The sequence below is a fragment of the Oryctolagus cuniculus genome, chromosome 8, assembly GCF_051225735.1.
Source record: "Oryctolagus cuniculus isolate XC-2025 breed Fujian yellow rabbit chromosome 8, ASM5122573v1, whole genome shotgun sequence".
Lineage (NCBI taxonomy): Eukaryota > Metazoa > Chordata > Mammalia > Lagomorpha > Leporidae > Oryctolagus > Oryctolagus cuniculus.
Genome location: NC_142874.1, coordinates 114848443 through 114874048, shown reverse-complemented (window position 1 = coordinate 114874048; position 25606 = coordinate 114848443). Strand labels below are relative to the sequence as shown.

At 36.7% G+C, this 25606-nt stretch overlaps 1 protein-coding gene across 2 annotated transcripts in view; it reads left to right on the top strand.

Moving 5' to 3' along the window:
- CFAP299 (cilia and flagella associated protein 299) overlaps positions 1-25606 on the top strand; it is a 746834-nt gene that overhangs the window by 275848 nt on the left and 445380 nt on the right. For both annotated transcript variants that reach the window (XM_089302635.1, XM_002717091.6), the window contains exon 3: positions 23264-23354. In XM_089302635.1, the coding sequence (XP_089158761.1) occupies positions 23264-23354 (91 nt within the window). The remainder of the gene's footprint in view (positions 1-23263; positions 23355-25606) is intronic.

Below are 25606 nucleotides of genomic sequence, written 5' to 3'. Positions count from 1 at the left end.
TATGTCCAGAAATCTATTTCTTCTAGATTTTCTAATTTTTTGGCATAAAGCTATTTGTAATAATTCCTTATGATTGTTTTTATTACAGTGGTATCAGTTGTAACATCTCCTTTTTCATCTCTGATTTTCTTTTTGGTTAGTTGGGCCAATGGTGTATCAATTTTGTTTATGTTTTTTAAACAACCAGTTGTTCGTTTGTTTGATCTTTTGTATGTTTTTATTTGGCTTCAATTTTGTTTACTCTAATTTTTATGTTTTTTTTTTTTTCTACTAATTTTAGGTCAGCTGGTTCTGGGTTTTCTTTGTTTTTGAGATGCACTGTTAGATACTGCATTTGATAACTTTCCAATTTCTTGTCGGCACTAATTGCTATGTTTATTCCTAGGAAATTTAAGAAACACTGCTTTTGTTGTGTCCCATAAGTTTTGATATATTTTATTATCATCTTCATTTGTTTCAAGGAATTTTTATTTCCCTTTTGATTTCTTCTATGATCCACTGTTCATTCAGGAGCATGTTGTTCAGTCTGCATGTATTTGTAAATTTTCTAGTTTCTTATGTTATTAAATACAGCTTCATTTTATTGTGGTCAGAAAAGATACAATGGTATGATTTCAGTTTTTTTGATTTGTTGAGACTTGTTTTATGACCTAGCATGTGATCTGTCCTAAACAATCTTCCATGCGTTGATGAAAATAATCTGTCCTGTGGCTATGAGATTAAATCTCCAGATAACAATTACATTCATTTGATGGATAGTGTAGATTAGCTCTGTCTTTTCCTTGTTTATTTTTTGACTAGTTCATCTGTCCATTTATGAAAGTGGATTTTTAATGTCTCTCATTATTACTGTTTTGAACTGTTTTGAAGCTATTTCTCTCTTTAAATTCATTAACTTTTTTTTAAGTAGTTGGGTACTCTATCATGGGTACATATACATTTACTATAGTCACATCTTTCTGTTCACTTGATCTCATTTTTTTCAAAGATTTTATTTTATTTTATTTTATTTTGTTTTATTTTGAGAAGTAGAGTTAGAGAGAGGAAAGATAGACAGAAAGGTCTTCCATCTACTGATTCACTCCCTAAATGTCTGCAATGGCCAGAGCTGGGCTGATCTGAAGCCAGGAGCCAGGAACTTCTTCCAGGTCTCCCACATGGGTGCAGAGTGTCCAGGTACTTGGGCCATCTTTGACTGCTTTCCCAGTCTATAGCAGAGAGCTGTATTGGAAGAGGAGCAGCCAGGATCAGAACCCATATGGGATGTGGTGTCCCAGGCAGAGGCTTAGCACAGTATCCCACAGTGCTGGCCCCTGAGTTGATCTCTTAATCATTACATAATGACATTGTCTCTTTTAAAATTTTTCATCTTAGTCTATTTTTTTTTTTTTTTGACAGGCAGAGTGGACAGTGAGAGAGAGAGACAGAGAGAGAAAGGTCTTCCTTTGCCGTTGGTTCACCCTCCAATGGCCGCCGCTGCAGCCGGCGCACCGCGCTGATCCGATGGCAGGAGCCAGGAGCCAGGTGCTTTTCCTGGTCTCCCATGGGGTGCAGGGCCCAAGCACCTGGGCCATCCTCCACTGCACTCCCTGGCCATAGCAGAGAGCTGGCCTGGAAGAGGGGCAACCGGGACAGAATCCGGCGCCCCAACCGGGACTAGAACCCGGTGTGCCGGCGCTGCAAGGTGGAGGATTAGCCTATTGAGCCACGGCGCCGGCTCAGTCTATTTTGTTTAATACTAAGATAGCTACTCCTGATTGTTTTTGATTACTGTTAGCATGGGATTATTTTTTCCATCTTTTCACTTTCAATTCTGTATATTTCCTCATTATTCAGGTGTGTTTTTTGTAGGCAACATATGGGTGGTTCTTGTTTTTTAATCCATTCTGCCTGTCTGTTTATTTTAATTGGCTAGTTTTATCCATTTACATTCAAAGTTATTATTGATAAGTAATGACTTTGTCTTGCCATTTTCCCATAAATTTTCTATTGTTTGTTTTGGGTCTCCTTTGAACTGTTATTAGGAAGTTTTCTGTCTTTACATTCTTTCAGGATGATGGTTACCTTTCTTTGTTTCTTTTTTTAGTATATCCTTAAGTATCATTTGTAAGTTTGGCTTGAGTAGTGACAAATTCTTTCAATTTTTTTTTGTTTAGGAAGGTCTTATATTTCACCTTAATTTATAAATGAGAGCTTTGTTGGGTACAGTATTTTCAGCTGACAGTTTTTTTTTTCCTTCTTCAAAGGCTTGTAGTATATCTCTCCAGTTTTTCCTTGCCTTTAGGGTTTCTGATGAGAAATCTGCATCAATCTAATTGAAGATTCTTTAAAGGTAATTCTGCATTAATTATTGGCATATTTTTTGATCTCTTGTTTGTGTTTTACATTTGAAAGTGCCTGTAATGTGTCATGATGAAGATCTTCTTTGATCATATCTATTTGTTGTTCTATGTTCTTCCGGTGCTGAATGTACATATCTTTGTCCAAGTTAGGAAATTTTTTTGAAATTATTTCACTAAGTTTTCAAAATAAGTCTGATTTTCCACTCCTTCCGAAATGCCAAAAACATGTATTTTAGTATTCTAATTGTATTCCATAGATCCTGAATACTGTTTTCACTTTTTCCAATTTTTCTTCTTTTTTTTTTGTGTCTGAGATACTTCAAAACTTTTTATTCAAGCTGAAATATTATTTTGCCTGACAATCTGTTGTTTAGGCTCTACTGTATTTTTTATTTGAAATATTGAATTATTCATTTTAATATTTCAGTTTGATTTTTTCAGTATTTCTATTTCCTGTTAGAATTTCTCATTCATATCATTTATAGATTTATTTAACTCATATAATCACTTCTCTATATTTTTGAGTAATCTTACAATCATTCTTTTGAATTTCTTTTCAGCCTTTTTGTCAATCTCCTCATTTTCACAGTGTAATATGATGTTTTGTGTTCCTTTTGGAGAGTCATATTGTTTCCCTTTTTCATGTTTCTTATATGTGTACTCTTATTTTTATATCTCAGGAGAAACACTTGTTGATGTCTCCTCTGAAGGTTTTGTTCTTAGTAATGTGCTTCTAAGCAGATTAGGATGCCTGTACCTTCAAGGGGATATCCAGAGGTGTATGCTAGGTGGGGCCAAGGAGCTTTGGCCAGAGTTTGTGGATGGGACAAAAGTCCAGGGTAACACCCAATTTCTGCTTGGTAGCTCTCTCTGTAGTCAGTAGGGAAGACTAAATGATTGCTCTACCATTCTCTGTGCAAGGTGAACTTCCCTATGCATGCATTCCCCATTCACTCAGGTGCATAAACGGCACAAGGAATCTATGAACTCTTTAGTGTGAATGTGGAGTCCTCCACAACTCCCATTCCAGCATTCAGGAAATCCTGAGCTTCTGGATTCCCATAGTAACTGCACAAAGACCCAGCCATACCCCACACTCTCATCAGTTTCCCACCTTATCGCACAGTCACAGAATTCCCACAGTTACAGGGTGTACAGTTCCTGCAGTCACAGTCTGTAGGGGTCCATACTCTGTGATGTGAATATTTCCTTCCAAAGAGATAATCTCCCCATTCCTGAGACAGGTGTTTTGGTTGGAGGAAGGGAGGGGAGCAACAGGCTAAGTGGGCACCTTGGCCCCTCCTCCCCAGCTCTCCAGGTCAGATTCCACCTGCTTTATTCTGGGAAAATGGCACTTCTCTGACTGGTCAGAAGGTACCTTGGTGGAGGGAAATGAAGGAAGCAGTGTGCCTCTGTTCAGAATTAAGTGTATAGCCTGCCCTCTGGCAACTCATCTACTCAAAAGCAAAGTCAGTTGGGATCCCATATTTCTCCCTCTGAAAAAATCCACTGGGATACATGGGTTGCTGGAGTCTGTACTTGCCTTATTCTGGGAAAACGGTGCTTCCCTGTTTGGTCACTGAGTGTCCAGATGAGGGTAGAGGAGGGAAGCAGTTTTCCCTGTATTCACAGGGTTAAGTGGGCACTCCACCTTCTTCCAACTAGTCCATATAGACTCAAAGTCAATGGGGACTGGGAGGCTCTCCCCCAGACAAGATCCCCAATGGAGCACAGACTTCTGTAGACCCCTCTTCACCTTACTCTGGGAAGAGGGCCTCCCCATCAGCTCCCATCCGTGGGAGTTGCTGGTGGCGTCCCATGAGCTGCTTCATGGAGTCATCTTTCTGTAGACTTTTTACTGAAAACTTCTCCCCAACTTTCTCTCAGGAATATAGATCCTCCATTGTTTTTTTCTGGTATCTTCCTCTGATTCAAAATCTGCCTATCTTTCCTCTACTCAGCCATCTTGAAATCTCAGTACCTTCCATATATCTATATATGTGGGTGTGTATATATATATATGTGTGTGTGCATATATATATGGATATATATCTATATATGCATTGTGGATTTTCAGAGGGGCAACTATAGAAACCTTTTTGTTTTTGATGAACTTCTTACAGGCACAGTGTTTTACTGATTGCTTTTGGTGATTCATTGCTTAAAAGAATGAGTGAACTCTTTTAGAAAAGTGATTGTACATTTTAAATTCTGTTTGAATGAATTAATTTTTTAGTTGATTGAGAGTATTGATATGCTTTAGAATTTGAGAGGAGAAAAGATTTTGAAAACACTAAATACAGACTACATTGTTTTATAAACATCTTAAACAAAATGTTTATTGGTATATTATAAAATCTACATTTTTATTGCTGCAGTGTGAGAGGTAAAATATGAAAATGCTCCTACATTAATTACTTTGTTTACTCTCAGTTCTTAAATGCTACCAGCTCATTAAATATTAACTTTACAATATGTAGAATTTATGTATGAATTTCCAATAATTTTGACATTATACTTTTTACATTTAATTGTACAAATAAAAATACAGCTAATTAAAGTTGCATAAAATAAAGTTATAATCTGCAAATCACTGCAGATTTTTTGTCTATTCGATAATCATTTATTGAGCTCAAGCCCATAGTAGAAATAGTTGGCATGTGAAAATATGTATAAGACATAGTGATTTTTTCCTGTGTATTAAACATTTAGTCAATATTAATATTTGTTGATGGTGCAGGTTAACTGTTTTCTGACTGAATTGGAAGAATCCTTAGTTATCCAACTCTTCAATCTGTGTTTTCTACATTTAAGCAAACTTCTATCTGTATATATATTTTATCTTATAAAAGCAGATTATATAGTTTAGAGCCAACTTTCAAACTAATGCTCAAATATTTTTAAATCTCTAGATGGGTAATTTCATCTCTTTGTTTAAATGGTTTAAAAATAAGTTCTATTTTAATATTTACTTAGTCATGTAGAAAATTATGTTAGAGTTGAACCCTCTTTCCCTTTCTTTCAGGGTACTACAATTCTTATGATAATGTTTATATTTTTCTTAATTGACCATCTGCTTCATGGAATAATTATGTATATAATTTAGAATATTTTCTTAATATTTAAGGATGCAATTCAACATATATAACTCTACATATGAAGTGTGAAGGCTAAAAATTACCCCTTCATCATTGTAACTTTTGTTTATTTTTTGCTTTTATGGAAGAATGGTGGGTTTTACAAACTGAGCAGAAAGCTGATAAAGGAACATTTAAAAATATATTATTAATGCTGGATAAATGACAAAGGCTATGCTACTGGTAGCCCTGTTAATTGTTTGAAATATTCATTCCAATATTTGGTTAGGTATGGACTTCCAGTGTAAGTCAAATTCCCAATAACTATGGAAACTGTTCAACTGAAATATATGAGCAACAATAGTACTTTTAAAAAATCATTTAATATAGAGTTTCAAATATCATATAGTAAGTGTAGTTTTTACAATTGTTCATTTTATTAATATGAAGTATTAAGATTCTTACAAAGGCATTTCTTGTCAATTAGATTAGGAAAGTAGAAATCAAATTTATATGGATTTTTAAGGAAATACCATGTCAACCATGTCCAAAAGACTAACAACCTAAACTTAAGAGGGAAAAAAATGACTTTCTAATCAATCTAATTATTTCCTGTAAAGGATTTCACATTTTCAAAATTCTTTAACTTAGAAATGAAATAATACATGATAGAAATATAGTAGACATAAAAATATATGTATTCTGATAACATACTGTTATTCCTAATGCATATACATATATTTTAAGTTCAGATACCAACTAACTATACTATAAGTTATACCATGTATATTAGTACAAGGGTACTATAAAATAATTAGCTTTTTTCCCTTAGATTGGATTTTTGATTTATATATGTATATCCTCTGGTACTAAATATTATATTTCTTCATATGATTAATATGTGAAATTTTGTGTGTAAAATTTCCATGTAGTATATCTTTTAATAATTTTAAAGGAGCTTAAAAGAATCATTGATTCATTTAACACAAAAAAATATTCTTGGACCGGTGTTGTGGCGTAGCAATAAAGCCACAGCCTGTAACACTGGCATCCTATATGGGTGGTAGCTCATGTCCCAGATGCTCCACTTGCAATCAAGCTCCCTGCTAATGGCCTGGGAAAAGCAGCAGAAGATGGCCCAAGAGGATGGGCCCCTGCCACCCACATGGAGACCCAATGAAGCTTCTGGCTTCAGCCTGGCTTATCCCTAGCTGATGCAGCCATCTGGAGTATGAAAAAGTGGATGGAAAATATCTCTTTCTTTTCTCTCTCTTTCTCTCTCTCTTTTTCTCTAACTCTTTCACATAAATAAATCTTCAAAAAAATCCCCACATTCTGTGCCTTTCAAGGAAGTATTTATATGCAAATATTGAAATCTATTTTGCTTTCTTTATAAGGGCAGTGTAACAAATCAATGCTTCCCAGGCCATTAATTAATAAATGCTATTAAATATCACTGGTTTCATTGAGAATATGGGACTTATTAATTCAGATTACCCAATACAATTTCTTGTGTCATTGGGAAAATGTAAATAGATCCTTAGTTTTATGCATATTGAAGTAGAGAGTTCTTTCAAATGGAAATGAAAATGAAAAATATCCATTCCCTCATCCTGACCTTTTATGTATTTTTCAGATGTAATTATGCCAGCGACCTTGTGGCAGACAGGCGAAATTTCTAATGAGAATATATCAGCCATGATGCTTACTGTTGGAAATGATTGATTTATTTTATTATCTAGACTTTAATGTCTTCTAGTATGTCTCCAATTGTTTGCATAGTTCTCTTTCATAGTTCAATTAAAAAGGAAACTGGAAAAATGAAAGGATTTTGGAGAAAGGTGTGTATTTTGATTTAAATATGCTTTGAACATATTTTTATATATGTAGATTTTTATATATGTAGTTTTTTATATATGTAGTTTATGCAGAACTTTTATACTCCAAGCTAGTTTTGAATGATGGACACATTATGTAATGAAAGAAATTAAAATGTTGCTTTCCCTTTTGTATTCATTGCATATGAAAATATTTGTGTCATAAAGAAGGTGATTTGTATTCTCTTTCATAGGAAGGACATTTCACTGTACATCTTCTAAACAAATATTTGTTCTGGTTCTTATACAGCATGCATCACAATTTTAAATATTTCATTATTTTACTCACCAATGTGTGCATCAGGACTTGATGCTTCATTGCTTTTACTGCTGGTCGTCCCCTTTCCTCCTCTTCCTTCTTCCCTCCCCAACCTTCCCCTTCCTTCAAGTGAATGTGGGCTTTTAACACAGTGGTGGTCTCAGTGTAGTTGATTGTTGCACGTGGCTGTTGACTCTCAAGATAGTGCATTCCAAGAGGAACTGGCATGACATTATTTTCATGTATTCCATACAAAACTGTCAGATCCGAGGAGGAAACTGCCTTTTTGCTAGATAGTCCCTTCCCCATTCCTGCATGCCCCACCACTCTGAGCACCCAAGTGCCCACCCTTACTGGTGATCCTTGTCACCCTGTTCAGTTGTTGAGAAGTACAGTATGGATTCAGGTTGACCGTCTTTGGTCTTTGGTGTGGAGTTGTCCCCTGGAATTTCCTTGTATCAAACTTTCCACTTTCTGATGTAGTAGGTTTCAAAAATTAGACAAGCCTACTTATGGAGATTGGACATACATAGCCCATGGATGTCAAACCTGAAGATCTGCAGTTTTTGAATGCCTACTTTGATCAAGGTGCTATAAATGACCAGCTGCAAGCAATACATAGAATGTTAGGGCTGACTCTTCTGAGGTGGGGGGAGAGAGAGAGAGAAAGAGAAAGGGAGAGAGAGAGAAAGAAAGAAAGGGTCCACTGCTGTGGTGTAGCAGGTAAAGCTGCCGCCTGCAGTGCCAGCATCCTAAATGAGTGCTGGTTCAAGTTCCAGCTGCTCCACTTCTGATCCAGCTCTCTGCTGTGGTTTGGGAAAGCAGTAGAAGACGGCCTAAGTCCTTGGGCCCCTGAACCCATGAGGGAGACCTGGAAGAAGCTCCTGGCTTTGGATTGGCCCAGCTCCAGCCATTGTGGCCATTTGGGGAGTGAACTAGAGGATGAAAGACACACACTCTCTCTCTCTTTCTCTCTCTCTCTCCCTCCTCCCCCACTGCCCCACTCTCCCACTCCCCCACTCTCCTCTGCCTCTGCCTCTCTGTAACTCTGCCTTTCAAATAAATAATCTTAAAAAAAAAGTCCAGGGGTAGACACAGCAAAGCAAAGTTTGTTTCCTTGCTTTCTGTTGTTTCATTTCATTGTGTAAGTGTAACAGAAGATGTAATCTAAGTCAGGATAAAAGATATAGTTGCCTCCCAGAGGAGAATAAAAGTAAAGTTATATTTTAATGTGTTTTTGGAATAAAATCAAACACATTTGGAGATTAAGAACATTTATTTTGTCTCCAAGCAACTCCTTTCCCTGAAAGTGTGAGTACATCTTAAGCTGCATTTAAGAACTAACAAGAGAGAAACTTGCCAAATGTACAAACAAGGAATTCAGAGACACTTTTCATATGGAACATAAGCTGTTTTGTCCTGTCAAAGAAAAGCAAAGTTATTCACCCAAAGAAGTATAGTTTGATTTAAAACACTATGTATCATAGGACACCCACTTGAGTTTTCCTCAATAAAGAAAATGAGCAGGTACAGCTGCTTAGTGTCAATGTTTATACTTCTTATCTTTCTTTTGTGTGCTTCTGGTGGTTGAATTTTTTCTGAGAGATTCTGATAGCTTCTGTATACAATTGATAATTTAAAAATTCCTTCAAATATAAGAGGATAGGTAAAGTTGTGCCATACTTATTTCAGTGGAAAATTGATCCTCATTCCTTCTCACCAATAAGTGACATCTCATTTCTCAAGTAATATTTTCTGAACGATATCAGAATATGAAATAGAAAGAGAGGGAGGGAGGGAGGGGGAATACCTTCCATTTGCTGGTTTATTCCCCAAGTACTTAAAATACCAAGGGCAGTCAAGGCTGAAGCCAGGATCCAGGAATTCCTTTCAGATCTCCCACAAGAGTAGCAGGGACTCAAGTACCTGGGCCATCATCTGCTGCTTCCCAGGCACATCAGTAGGGACTTGGATTGGAAGCAGAGTAGCCAGGACTTGAATTAGCACTCCACTGAGGGATGCAGGTGTTCCTAGCAGCGGCTTAACCTACTGTACCACAATCCCCACCCCAGCATCATATATAAAATAGATCCAAATAAGAAGTTTAAAATCTGTAATGATTAAAGGATAAATACTTATATAGTCATATAAGAGAATATGGTGAAAATAAGGTATAGGTACATGCATCAGCATATATGGAACATAAACATATTCATGAAAGAAATATATTACACATATACTTTGTGATTCCATTTATAGGGAGTTCAAAAACAGGAAAAAATGAAATATATTTCCAGTACATACTTAGATGATAAAAGGGAATAACAATTGTGGAAGTTAGAGATGAAGACAAAGAAAACACAACAGGAATAAATGTTGTAAATCCGAAGAATGTTTGCCTGTAGTGCAGGAGGTGAGAAGGTGGATTTGTGAGCAAGCGCCTGTAAGGTGTGGCTATTTTTCAGTATCTATTTGTTGACCCAGGTGATGAATTCCAACGATGGCCTTGTAATAGTTTATTGACTCTATACTTCAGTTTTAAACTGTTTTTATGTATGCTTGTTATGTTTCACACTTAGATAAAAATTAAAATTATCATTAGTTTTTTTTTTTTTTTAAAGATTTATTTACTTGAAAGAGTTACAGAGAGGCAGAGGCAATGAGAGGGAGAGAGAGAGAGAGAGAGAGAGAGAGAGACAGTTCTTCCATCTGATAGTTCCATCCCCAGATGGCTGCAATGGCTGAAACTGCCCATCCGGACTCAAAAGCTTTTTCTGGGTCTCCCACGTGAGTGCAGGGGCCCAAGGACTTGGGCCATCTTCTACTGCTTTTCCAGGCCATAGCAAAGAGCTAGATCAGAAGTAGAGCAGCTGGGACTCCAACAGGTGCCCATGTGGGATGCCAGCACTCCAGGTGGTAGCTTTTCCCACTATGCCACAGCACCTATTTCAATATAAGTGTTTTGACATAAATTCATAGTCAAGGAACAGGAATTTTCTCCATGCTGTTTGAGGCAAATCTCTACCATCTAATACATTTGGGTATTTTTGTGATGGTCTGGCTTAAAATTGTTTACATGTTGCCAAGGAGAGCTGGGAAAGAACAAATAGCCCTACTTGCATGTTAGGAGCTGAAAATGTGACTACATCTCAAGAGGGATGAAAGGAAACTTGTCATAGTTCAGAGTTGTGCCTAAGAGGTGATAAGGCAAGTGAGAAAGAATGTTGAAAGAAAAAAAGGCTGGTGCCGTGGCTCCTAGGCTTATCCTCCGCCTTGTGGCGCCAGCACACCAGGTTCTAGTCCCGGTCAGGGTGCCGGATTCTGTCCCGGTTGCCCCTCTTCCAGGCCAGCTCTCTGCTGTGGCCAGGGAGTGCAGTGGAGGATGGCCCAAGTCCTTGGGCCCTGCACCCCATGGGAGACCAGGAGAAGCACCTGGCTCTTGCCATCGGATCAGCGTGGTGCGCCGGCTGCAGCGCGCCGGCGGCAGCGCGCCGGCGGCAGCCATTGGAGGGTGAACCAACGGCAAAGGAAGACCTTTCTCTCTGTCTCTCTCTCTCTCACTGTCCACTCTGCCTGTAAAAAAAAAAAAAAAAAAAAAAATAGAAAGAAAAAATATAGAATATGTGTTCTGAAATGAGAAAGAGCACACTGAGGACTGATGTGTGCCTCCTGCCAATTCATATGTTGAAAACCTAACCCCCCAACATGATGTTATGTGAAGTGATTAGGCTTAGATCAGTCATGTAAGTGAGGCACTTACCTTGCTAATTCAGGATGGAATTAGTGCTATTGTTAAAAGAGGCACCACAGAGTTTTTCTTTTTCTTTTTTTTTTTTTTTTGTTGTTTGTTTGTTTTTTTGTTTGTTTGCTTTTTTCTACCACTTGAGAACACAGTAAGAAGGTAGCACTCTAAAAGCTGGGAGGAGAGCTGTCATTGATCGGAACTTGTCCATGATGTCATGGTGATCTCAGATGTCCAGCCTCTGGCACTTGGGCAGGATACATTTTACATTTGTAACACTCAATGGATGGTATTTTGTGATTGGAGCTCAAACTCACTAATAAGAAGCAAACATACAATAACATCCTGAGAGAAACAATGTAAAGATTTACCAGTGTTAGAGAAACTAATGAAATACTTTATTTGAGGAAAAGTAGGAAAATTTTCCCTCCTAATTTTTGTAAAGAACAAAGAAAATTGTATCTGTTTTCGTGGAGGCAATGTCCAAAAAGTTCATCTCTTTCAGAGTTAACAGAGGTATTTTATATCAACATATACTGAAACATCACCTATATTTAATTCTCAAATGAATTATCAAAAATATATACATTGGGATAAATAAAATCATGTTTTATCAAATTTGCAAATATTTTCTGTTTAGACTCTAAAAATTACAATTTATATCAGGTAATATAAACAGAAATACAAATCACCCTTTCAATAAACTTATACATGGGATATAAAGATATTTCTAAATATTAATTTTTCATAGGTAAATGTGCTTATTTCTTAAGATAGCATAGTTTTTTTGTAATACACTGATATTAATCTTTTTTAAACTTTTTATTCTGCATTAAATTTTTCCAAATTGAGTATGCAAGGAACTAAGGAACAGAGATTGAATTACATATTCAAACCAGTGCTAATGAGTTGAATATGAATTCTAGAAATAAAAAATGTAGGCTGTGTTGGAGTTCATTGACTTTAAAAGAAATGATGACCACCTCAGAACAGAACAGTGGATCAGAACTTCAGTCTATGCTGGAATGATGATTGGGACTAATTAGCTTTTGTCAAGTTCCTAGGACTACTGAACTCTGATAACTACCAGGAGCGTCTACCTATCCTCTCCCTGGTGTCCTCCTGATACTTCAGGTTTCTTCTCTCTTGTGAATTCTCATTGTTTTCATAATGTAAAAACATTTTATGTAGTTATGGTGCTTTGTTATTGTAAAGCTTTAGTTAAGTAGAATAAAGACTTAGAATCAGTGAGATCTATATTAAAAGCTGAATACCAGTTGATTATAAGTTATTTAATCTCACTGAGTTTCACTTCAACTTTGAAGGGAAATAGATCACCTTTTAGAGCTTCATTTGCTCTACTTGGAAGTTTCGTCAAGTGCCTAGCATACAGCCTAGTACAAAGACAATACTCAATGGGGATAAAGTGTTGCCACTTGATTTAGTTCTACAAAAAACACTTATTAGATCACATCTTAATGATTAATCCTTGCTTATTAGAACATTCCAATTATACATTTAAAATTATACAATGATTAATGTCACAAATTATGAAAAGAATTTATCTTTAAAATAAGTAGGGTAGGGGGTAGGCATTTGGCTCAGCAATTTAAGATACCACTGGACATGTTAGAATACCTGGTTTGAGTCTTGGCTACACTTCTGATTCAGTTTACTGTTAATGCACACCCTGGGAGGTAGCAAATGATGGTACAAGTATTAGGGTCTCTATCACTCATGTGTGGATATGGGCTCTCAGCATTGAGCTGGCTCAGCCTGGCTTGATGCAGCTGCTTGGGAGAGTGAGTCAGTGAATGGAAGATGTGTATGTTACTTTTGAATAAAATGATTGTAAAAAATGTAAAAATAAGCAAATGTTAAAAAATTCCTTGAAAATGTTTCTCCTTTAATATATTTTCAATTTTTATGTTTTTCTTTTGTTTTTTTTTCTTTGTTAATATAAGAATGGGAACATGTATGATAGAATACACAAACAATATACTTAAATCATAAAACCAGTAGCCTAAATTGTTAAGGATTAAGAATATGTTCAGAGTCATTCATGTAGGATTATATAAATACCTTTTGCTAAGGGTTAAACATGGTTAAAATAACTTATCCATATGACTTTTACCACATTTTGAAAGTGTTGTGGAATATAAACAACAAAGATGGAGTATTTGCATTTATAAAACTTATAACCCAAAGTTTTTGTAACAGACCTACTTCACTTCTTGAGGAAGTAAGTCCTTTTGTAATATTTACTTAAGCAAGGTTTTTCAGGTCACTGTTAAATAAACTTACTTAAAAAAAGAATAATGCATGTTAAAGATTTAAGAATTCCTCACCACATACTGCATTAGCATTTCTCCTTTTCTAATGTTTTGTCTCACTGAGAAGTTCAGGTTTTCAGATGTAAGGATAATTACTTATTTTTCTTCTTCTGCAAATAGCTGATGGGCTACAGACACTTATCCTTTCAGTTCCCAACTTATATAACAAAACTTCTGTCTTCCTTTTACAGTTTATGGCAAATGTGTGTGTATATAAGACCTGAATAATCATACAAAAGGAACAATTTTATCTTTTTTTAAGATTTATTTATTTATATGAAAGGCAGAGCTACAAAGGCAGAGGCAGAGAGAGAGGTAAAAAGAGAGAAAGAGAGAGAGAAAGAGAGAGAGAGACCTTCTATTCAATGGTTCGCTCCCTAGATGACTGCAATGACCAGAGCAGTACCAATCTGAAGGCAGGAACCTGGAGCTTCCTCCGGGTCTCCTATGCGGGTACAGAGGCCCAAGGAGTTGGGCCATCTTCCACTGTTTTACTAGGACATAGCAGAGAGCTGGATCAGAAGTGGAGCAGCCAAACTTGAACCAGTGTCCATATAGGCAACGACTTTACCCACTACACCAAACCACCGGCGCCACAATTTTATCTTAATGTATTTCAGTATAGTAGTCACATTTCTTAGAATTATTACACATTAATAACATTTGGTGGTTGATATTGCACTATGCCACTTTAAATGGGGGTGGGCATTGTTTTGTAGTGGGTTAAGCTGAAACCTGCATCCCACATCACAGTGCATGGAGTCAAGTCCTGCCTCTGTTTTCTACTCTGATTTTAGCTCCTTTGTCAACGGTAAGTTGGAGAGAGGCACTAAGATGGTGTAATAGGGAGGGAGCTTATTGCTCTGGTCTAGGGGAAGACAGTTAACAAAAACACAGATTACAATCTCAGGGAAGAGTTAGAAAAAGACAGAGGAAAATCCATGCAAATTAGATGGACACTGTGGATCTATGTGGAGAATGCACAGCTTAGGACATGCACAACTCAGGACACCAACAGCTAAGAGCATCGGCACCAGCTTTGGAAAGTGACGTGATACCAGACTGTAGAAGCCCAAGCCACTAGTGATAAAGCTGCTGGAAGTGCCATGTGTGAGTCGGGCTTGGAGCCCTGTGGGGAACAGTATACCTGATAACCTACAGGGAAAAAAAGAGGGCATATTTCTCCCTGATCACCCAGCATCAGTGTGCTGTAACTAGCTGAGAGCAGGCAGGCACCATTTTGGACATATCTCTTCTCATGCAGCAATCAGCTGAGAGGAGATGCCTGAGTCTGGCTGGGAGAGTTGACAGGACACTGGGTGCTCTTGACTATGGAAGGCTTGTGTGCTGGGACTGTGGAAACACTGTGGCTGTGGTAGAGGGTGCAGGAATTGGCTGGGTCTTTGGGCAGTCACCCTGGGCTGCTCTACATGCTCAGGGCTCCCTGATTCCCTTGTGAGGGTCATTGCTGCAGGATCCATACTCACACCGAGGACTGCACAGATCCTTTGTGTCATTCTTGTTGCAGCACAGATGATGAATAACATACCCACTGGGGCTAGTGCCTATGCACTGGTCTCCTTGGAGGAGAGGAGGTTAGTGTGAGACTATGCTAACAAAGCTGAACAAACCTACTTGCTTATTAAAAAAAAATATTTACGACACCTAATTTGGGAGTCACCTTGGCTACTCCCCTCACCCTGGAGCACTGAAGAGAGCTGCTTGGCCACACCCAGCACATGCCTCAGGGTATTCATTGAAAGAGCAGATACTCCACTAATCCACAGAGGCATAGACCAAAGATAAAAGCCATCACTGGGGAAAAAAATAAATAAACCAACAAGTCTCCCCACAAATGCCTAAAAATAAATGGAAAAATTCAAGAGACAAGAAGACAACATGAAACCCCCAAAGGAACACAATAGCACCTCAATACTAGAATCTGAAAATGAAGAGATTGAAGAAATGCCAGTAACAGAATTCAAAAAATTGATCATAGGATTACTTAGGCATAATCAGAAGCAAAACCACGAACTAAAGAAATCTATACCTGACATGCAAGGAAATTTTTCTTGAGGCTAGCACTGTGATGTAGCAAGTAAAGCAGCTGCCTGCAGTGCCGGCATTTCATATGGGTGCAGGTACAAGACCCAGCTGCTCCTCTACTGATCCAGCCCTCTGCTATGGCCTGGGAAAGCAGTAGAAGATGGCTGAAGTCCTTGGGCCTCTGCACCTGTGTGAATGAACTGGATGAAGCTCCTAGCTCCTAGTTTTGGATTGGCCCAGCTCTGGTTGTTGAGGCCATTTGGAGAGTGAACCAGAAGATGGAAAATCTCCCTCTCCCTCTGCCTCCCTATAGCTCTGCCTTTCAAATAAAGAAATAAATCTTTTTTTTAAAGAATATTTTACTCATTAAATTCAGATTTTAAAGAGAAATCAAAGCAAAATTTTGGAAATTAGGAATTCAATAGAACAAATAAAACATGTAGTAGAAAGCCTTAAGAACAGATTCAGTGAGGCAAAAAAAAAAAATACCTGAGCTAGAAGATAAAATCTGAAAAAAAATTTTTTTTTGGACAGGCAGAGTGGACAGTGAGAGAGAGAGAGAGAGAGAAAGGTCTTCCTTTGCCGTTGGTTCACCCTCCAATGGCTGCCGCGGCCCTGCTGCAGCCAGTGCACGGCGTTGATCCGATGGCAGGAGCCAGGTACTTATGCTGTCTCCCATGGGGTGCAGGGCCCAAGGACTTGGGCCATCCTCCACTGCACTCCCTGGCCACAGCAGAGAGCTGGCCTGGAAGAGGGGCAACCAGGACAGGATCCGGCGCCCTGACCAGGACTATAACCCCATGTGCCGGCGCCGCAAGGTGGAGGATTAGCCTAGTGAGCCGCGGTGCCGGCCAAATTTGAAAATTTTACAGTCAGACCAAAAGGAAGACGAAATTAGAAAACAGAATAACAATGTTGGAGATCTCTGGGATACCATTATACAACCCAAAATACTGGTCTTAGGAGTTCCTAAAGGCATGAAAAGAGAGAATTGATTAGAAAGCCTTTTTAGGGAGGGGGGCTGAGAGGGTGGGTACAGTTGGAAGAATCACTGTCATTATGTTTCTAAAGTTGTATTTATGAAATGCATGAAGGTTGTATATCTTAAATGAAAGATTTCTGGGGAAAAAAGATGGTTGTAGATGCATGAATTGATTTCTGGGGTCTCTATTCTCTTCCATTGGTCTACATGTCTTTTTATGTACAAGTTCAAGGCTGTTTTGATTACAACTGTCCTGTAGTATGTCTTGAATTCTGCTATTATGATGTCTCCAGCTTTGTTTTTGTTGTTTAAGAATGCTATAGCTATTTGAGATGTCTAATGTTTCCATATGCATTTTAGCATCATTTTTTTCTAGATCTGAGAAGAAGATCATAGGTATTTTGAGTGGAATCATATTGAATCTGTTAATTGCTTTTGCTAGTGTGGACATTTTGGTGATATTAATTCTTCCAGTTCGTGAACATGTAAGATTCATCCATTTTTTGTGTCTTTTTATATATCTTTTATTTATTTATTTGAAAGTCAGAGTTACACACACACACACACACACACAAAGAGAGACAGAGAGAGGGGTCCTCTATCGGTTGGTTCACTCCCCAGATATCCTCAGTGGCCAGAGCTATGCTGATCTGAAGCCAGGAGCTTCTTCTGAGTCTCCCATGTGGGTACAGGGGCCCAAGGACTTGGGCCATCTTGTACTGCTTTTCCCAGGCCATAGCAGAGAGCTGGATTGGAAGTGGAGCAGCCGGGACTAGAACTGGTGCCCATATGGGATGCTAGTGCTTCAGGCCAGGGTATTAACCCACTGTGCCACAGTGCTGGAAATATATATCTTCTCTAATGTTTTGTAATTCTCACTGTAGAGATTTTTCAACTCCTTGCTTAAATTTATTCCAAGGTATTTACATTTTTTATAACTATTGTGAATGGGACTGATCTTATATATATATATATATATATACACACACACACACACACACACACGCACATACAAAGGCTATTGATTTTTCTGTGTTGGTTTTATATCCTGCAACTTCACCAAACTCTCTTAGATATTCAAATAGTTCTTAGTGGAGGCTTTTGTTTCCCTTTTATGTAGTATTGTGTCATCTGAAAATAGGGGTAATTTGACTTCCTCCTTTCCAATTTATATTCCTTTGATTTCTTTTTCATGTCTAATGGGTCTGGCTAAAATTTCCAGCGCTGTGTTGAATAGTAGTTGTGAGAATGGGCTCCCTTATGTGGTTCCAGATGTTACTTGAAAAGCTTCCAACTTTCCCATTCAATGTGATGCTGGCTGTGGGTTTGTTGTTTATAGCCTTGATTGTGTTGAGAAATGTTCCTTCTATACTCAATTTGCTTAAGGTTTTTATCATGAAAGGTTGTTGTATTTGATCAAATGCTTTCCCTGCATCTCTTGAGGTAATAATATGCTTTTTATTCTTTAGTTTGTTAATGTGATATATCACATTTATTGATTTGAATATGTTGAACCATCTCTGCATCCTAGGGATAAACTCCCTTGGTCAAGGTGAATGTCTTTTTCATGTATTGTTGGATCTAATTAATGTTTTCTTAAGGACTTTTGCATCTATGTTCATCAGGGATATTGTTCTATAGTTCTCTTTCTCTAATGTATCTTTTTCTGCTTTACGAATTAAGGTGATACAGGCTTCATAGAAGGAGTTTGGGGCCGGCGCCGCGGCTCACTAGGCTAATCCTCCGCCTTGCGGCGCCGGCACACCGGGTTCTAGTCCCGGTTGGGGCGCCGGATTCTGTCCCGGTTGCCCCTCTTCCAGGCCAGCCCTCTGCTGTGGCCAGGGAGTGCAGTGGAGGATGGCCCAGGTGCTTGGGCCCTGCACCCCATGGGAGACCAGGAAAAGCACCTGGCTCCTGGCTCCTGCCATCGGATCAGCGCGGTGCGCCGGCCGCAGCGCGCCGGCCGCGGCGGCCATTGGAGGGTGAACCAACGGCAAAAGGAAGACCTTTCTCTCTGTCTCTCTCTCTCTCTGTCCACTCTGCCTGTCAAAAAAAAAAAAAAAAAAAAAAAAAAAAAAAGAAGGAGTTTGGGAGGGTTCCCTCCCTTTAAATTGTTTTGAATAGCTTGAGAAGAATTGGAATTAGTTCTTCTTTTAATGTCTGGTAGAATTCAGCAGTGAAGCTGTCCCATCCTGGGCTTTTCTTTGTTGGGACAGTTGTTATTACTGATTCAATCTCCATGTTGTTTATTGGTCTGTTTAGGTTTTTTGTGTTTTCATGATTCAATTTTGGTAGGCTGTATGTGTCTAGAAATCTGTCCATTTCTTCTAGATTTTCCAATTTTTTGACATAAAGCTATTTATAGTAATTCCTGATTATCGTTTTTATTTCTGTGATATCCAATGTTAAATCTCCTTTTTAATCTCTGATTTGGGTCTTTTTCTTCTTCTTTTTTTTTTTTTTTTTTTTTTTTTTGGTTAGTTGGGCCAGTAGTATATCAGATTGTTTATTTTTTTAAACAAACAGCTCTTCATTTCACTGATATTTGCATCTTTTTTGTTTCAATTTTGTTCGTTTCTTCTCTAATTTTATTTCTTTCCTCCTAATTTTGGGATTGGTTTGTTGATTTTCTAGATCACTGAGTTGCATAGATAGGTCATTTATTTGAAGCCTTTCCACTTTATTGATGTAGGTGCTAATTGCTGTAAACTTCTTTCTTAACACTGCTTTTTCTGTATCCCATAAGTTTTGATATTTTTTGTCATCCTCATCTATTTCTAGGAATTTTTAAATTTCCATTTTGATTCCTTTTATGATACACTATTCTTTCAGGAGCATCTTGTTCAATTGCATATTTTCTAGAGTTTCTTTAGGTCTTAATTTTCAACTTCATTCCACTGTGATCATAAAAGATACCTGGTATGATTTCCAGGGGCTTATTGAGTTTGCTGAGACTTGATTTATGGCCTGGCATATGGAATATCCTAGAGGAATTTCCATGCACTTATGCAAAAAATGTGTATTCCTCAACTGTGGGATGAAATGTTTTGCAGATTTCAGTTAGATCCATTTGGTCCATAATGTAGATTAGCTCTGATCTTTCTTTGTTGATTTTTGGTCTAGTTGGTCTGTCCATTGATGAAAGTGGGATGTTGAAGTATTCTATTACTATTATTTTGGAGTCTATGTCTCCCTTTAGATCCATTGACTTTTTTTCAAAATAGAATGCATCCTAGAATTGGGTGCACATACATTTACTATAGTCAAATATTTGTGTTGAATTGATCCCTTAATCCTTACATAGTTCCCTTCTTTGTCTCTTTTGACAGTTTTTGCCTTGAAGTCTATTTTGTCTGTTATTAGGATGGCTATAACTGCTCGTTTTTGCTTTCTGTTGGCATGGAATATCTTTTTCTATCCTTTCAGTTTCCTTCTGTATGTATCTTTATTGGTGAAATGTGTCTCTTGTAGCAGCAAATAAATGGCTCTTGTTTTTTAACCCATTCAGCCAGTCTTTATCTTTTAACTGGAGAATTTAGACCATTTGCATTCTAGATTATTATTGATAAGTAACCATTTGGTCCTACCATTTTTCCATAAACAGCCTATTATTTACTTCTGATTTCTTTTGTGCTTTATCTAGGAGATTTTCTGCCTTCACAGTCTTTCATAATGATGACTTTCATTCTCTGTTTCTGTGTCTAGCACATCCTTAAGAGTCATTTGTAGGTTAGACAAGTGGTGACAAATTCTATCAATTTCTGTTTATTTTGGAAGGTCTTTCTTTCACCTTACCTTATAAATGATTGCTTTGTTGGGTACAGTATTCTGGGTTGACAGTTTCCTTCAGGTGTTGGACTCTGTCTCTTCATTCTCTCCACGCTTGATGGTTTCTGATGAGAAATAAGCTGTTAGTCTATTTGGGGATCTTCTGAAGTAATATGTTTCTCTCATGCAGATTTTAGAATCTTTTCTTTATGTTTAACTGTTAAAAGTTATATTTGAATATAATGTTAATATAATGTTCAAGTTATATTTGAATATAATGTATTGTGGTGCAGATCTTATCTGATCGTATAGACATAATGTCTTGTGATTGTAAACAATGGAAATTTGGGTAATTTTTTCCCTCTTGCATAACCTAAGCAAGTCCTTACTGGTACAGTTAGAAAATTAACTTTTTTAAAAATTTATCACAAAGAATTTCCACAATATTGTGATTTTTAAAAGAGAACTTAAGAAGACATTAGGTGAGAATTGACCAAGTAAAAAAAAATTGTCCTGTTAAAAATAGAAAAATGATATGTTTCTTTTGAACAAGTGGCTGAGAAAATAAGTTTTATATTTTAGAAATTTAAGATTAGAGCAATGCATAGGATATATAGTAATATAGAATTTTCACTTTGGACAGATAAATTGTTTTAAAAATCTCAAATATCTGATTCTCTCCTTTGGTACTGACTAGTAGTTATTTTTCATGTTCATTTAGGTGTCTGAATTATTAGTTGATATTGATACGACAAGACAAAGTGCATCAAGCTAGAAAAGAAAAAAATAAGTTTTGATAAGTTAAAGGATTTTACCTCTAGATGAACACAATGATCATTAGGTTGCATATTATTCATAGCTTTATTGATTTAATGAAACATAGTGGGGATAGCACCTTAATTCTTCACAAAGAAAAATCACTAGGTCCATTTTACCTCTTAAATACTTACCTAACATATCCTTTCCTTCCTGAATTTGCACTACTGCTTTGAATCAGATATTTAGTCTTGCAAAGGCTTTGGAATAGTTCCTAATTAATCTCTTCAGTGTTAATTTCCTTCACTTTCATTTCTCCAAGCTGAACAAATATATTGCTTCTAACACACAAATTTGACCATCCTATATCTTCTTTTTTTAATTTATTTGACAGATACAGTCAGACAGTGAGAGAGAAAAACAGAGAGAGAGGTCTTCCCTCCGTTGCTTCATCCCCCAAATGGCTGTCACGGTCAGAGCTACGCCGATAGGAAGCCAGGAGCCAGGTGTGGGTGCAGGAGCCCAAGCACTTGGGCCATCCTGCACTGCCATCCCCGGGGCCACAGCAGAGAGCTGGACTGGAAGAGGAGCAACCAGGACTAGAACCCGGCACCCATATTGGATGCCGGCTCCGCAGGCAGAAAATTATCCAAGTGAACCACAGTGCTGGCCTCAACCATCCTATTTCTTTACACAAGACTTTTGTGGTTCAACACATTCTATGTAGACAGGCTACAAATGCTTAAAGTAGGATCCAGACCTGAGCTGAGAGGTATTGCACTTTAGTGGTTATATGAATGACTTCTAGGACCAGACTTCCTGAGTTTAAAGTTAGGCTCTGTTCCTATTACCTGTGTGTCCTTACTAAATATTTATAACAATGTATCTGTAAAAGTGTTAAATTTTATTAATATTTAGTCTGCCTCAATTCCTGCATTTACTTTTTGCCAGCTCTGCTATAACCTAAGATTTTCTTGCAATTTTATGTCTGAATTTTTTGTTTGTTTCTTTGTAGTTACTCACAGCGCTCTCTCTTCTACCCTCCAAACTGGCTAGTACTGTCTCATTTTTTAACATTTAGTTTGATAATAATTGCTTTCAAATTAATATTAACTAACTTTTTATTAAAATGGTAGCATCTCTCTCTTATGAACTCTTTCAATACTCTGTTTATGTCTGTTGAATCAGTTACCAAATAGTATGCCATTGTATTTATATAGCAATTTATTTTCTCTGAGATCTCAGGCAAAATGAGAGCAAGAATTACATATTATTAATCATCATGCCCTGGCACAGTACCTGGTACATAGCAGACACATAATGAAAAAGATTGTGGAATATATAGGAAATTGTTGTATAAAAATTATTTCACAAATAACTCTTGAAATCATTCCTCACTATGTTGTGTACTAGTTATTGAGAGCTTTGTGATATGCTTCCTTTTAAGTTTATTTTTATATGAATTAATTTGGTTCTTAGGTTCTTAGCATTTTCTTTTATTTGACAAAGATAAGTCATCTTCGTTCCTATTCTTGCCCTAATTCTTCACTGAAAAGCTAAAATTACCTTTCTGATCTAGTAATTATATTGGCTTAGGCATCTAGCATTTGAATTTCTTTAAATTAATAAATGTTATACTTCAAATATAGGCAATTTAAATTTATGCCAAGTGGGGAGTATAAATACATTAACTTTTAATGATATAAAAAGAACAAAATGAAATTAATTCTATATAGCTTAATATGGAATGTATGTTGTTTATTGCTCGATCCCAGTTATTTATAAATAAAGAATATAACTGCATGAAATGAAATTGAATCAGGTAGATCATTAATGATTGTTCAAGCCTACTTCACAAAGTTTGTGGAAAAATAGAATTAAATGATGAGTTAATACTGATGCAAGAGAATTTTGAACTCCATGAATAATTTTTTCACAATACACATTTTCATATTATGTTTATGGCTTTCATATCATAAGCAAAGTGTCACTCTTACTAAAGAAGCATGACTGTTGCCGCAGAGTGTTTTAAGGAGTATCTATTAGCTAACGTGTTATAACTGAAGACTTATTTTTTAAAGGACACTGACGAGTGCTGGTAAAACTCTGCAAGATAATTTTCTGAAGGCCCTGGCAGTGAGAGAAGAAGATAACCTTAATGGGAAAATCAGCGTGAGTACACCCAATTTAAAACATACACATTAAAGGTACCATTAACATGAATAATGCAGTTTTTAATATCTTTCCTGAAAAGCGATTCAAGAGGAATAAATATGACTATTATGTATATATTATGGAAATATATGTATAAAGTTTTAATATTCTTGTTTACATTCATAAATTGAGCCAAATAATTTAAAAAAATACTTAGGATTCAAACATTTGTGGCAGAGAAAATGCCTGTAGTGGAAGACTGGTTTTCATTTCCAAATTTGCATTAGGCCTGAATTGAAATATCGAGCTGTATTTCAGCCCAGTTCTGTGTTACACTCCCTAAGTTGCAAACCCTTCTCCCTGAACCATTAAGTTTGGTCCTTTGGGTACTTGATTTTTTTACAACTTCTGGAAATAGCATGATGGTCTGCTTTATAGACCTACCTTGGGAGATATAATGGAAACCGCATAATAGAAAGACTTGATTTTAAATCATGCAAGGTGAACTTGCTTTTGCTTTTTATAAATGTGTTCTCGATCAAATATGTAAAGTTTTGTAATATTATTTGGCATAAGGATTTACTTCCACCATTTGTTAATATAATATTAGTAAAAAGAGTGTTTGTAAGTCTTAAAATGTTTAAAATGAATTTTAATAAAAACGGGACATGTTCATGCTGAAACTGTAGTAAGTGATTGATTCCCAGGAAAACAACTGGAAGTAGTGTGATGAAAAATTTAGCATAGTAGAAAAATGTGTGAATAAGAGGCATTTTACCAACAAAAAGCTGTAATTTTCCTATCAGGTCCATTGATAATTTCCCATGCAGATAAAACCTTCAGTGCACTCCAAAGAGAGAAAAAAAAAAATCATACCTTGGTTAAGTAATTGAGTGGAATTAACCCATATGAAACAGGGAGAAATATCTTGTAGTTAGGAGGCTGAGAGAGGTCTTCAAAAGGTAAGTAGGGAAGTATATGTAAAGTCTAGGCTCTGGAGGGCTTTCCGAATCACAATAAGATTTGGAATTTATCTGAGTTTTAACAGAAAGCACACTCAGAGGGCAGGAAAAGGCAGACAAATGTATAATAGGAATCTACATTAAGGGTTTTCAAGAAGGAGCAAATGATCATCAGTGATAAAGCAAGGTAAAACCTGAAAAAATACCCAATGTGTTTGACTACATGTAGACTTTAAAGATTAATATTTAACAAAAACAAATTCCACCCTCTAGAGGGTAGAAATCAGATTCCACAGGATCCTGTATAGTTAGTCTGTAGAGCCAAAAAGCATAAACATCTTCGGAGACCCTAAGAGACCCACATTTTAACCATAATTGTGTATTTCTTCTAAAAATATCTGCTTTACTGCTCTGCCATTGGTATCTACTTTGATAATAGATCATCTCCTCATTTACTCAGATCACAGGTATATTAATTATTAGACTCTATTATCTCACACTCATGCTAAATGAATTCCCAACTCTCTTACATATAAGTGAAGGCAATACACTTTATACCATTAGAGCTATCATTTACTTTTGTTAAAATCACCATTATAACTTAAATAAATTGCAGTAGCCTCTGAATGATAAGCCTGTGTATTTTCCTGCCTGACTCCCATTCATTTTTCAATCACTCAGCATGTAATTTTTTTTTTTTTATCTATTCAAGTCTGGAATAGTTCTAATCACTGACACGTTGGGGCAATGTGGAATCCTTGACATTTTAGACACTGTAAATAGAAATAAAATAAATACAGTAAATGAATTCAGCTCTGGATAGATACCATGCAGAGCATAACATTAGAAAAGTAAACATATACACAGATATTTTACAGAGAGTGATTAATCATTTTTAATTGCTGTACAGAGGAAGATCACTTTGAATAGATGACATTTGTTAGAACTTGAATGAAATGAAAACCTGGTTACAGAGTTAGGAAGGAGCAATATCCCAAGAAGGAACAAGCAAATTAACAGCAATCATGGCATATTTAATAGGTGATGAGATGACCAGAATTCTTGGAATATAGTTATTGAAGATACTTAAAGACAAATGAGGTCAGAGAGAAAGTCGGAAACTAGATCATGTAGATTTTAAGAAATTTTATTTTCGCTTTTTATTCTTTTAACGTAAGAGAAAATCACTGGATGATTTGAATAGAAGTAACTTGATCTGATTTTCCCTTTAGAAAGAATGATCTCATTGTTATATAGGGTGGGAAATATGGGAAGGATAAGAACAGAGCAGAAAGAAACTAGTGAGCT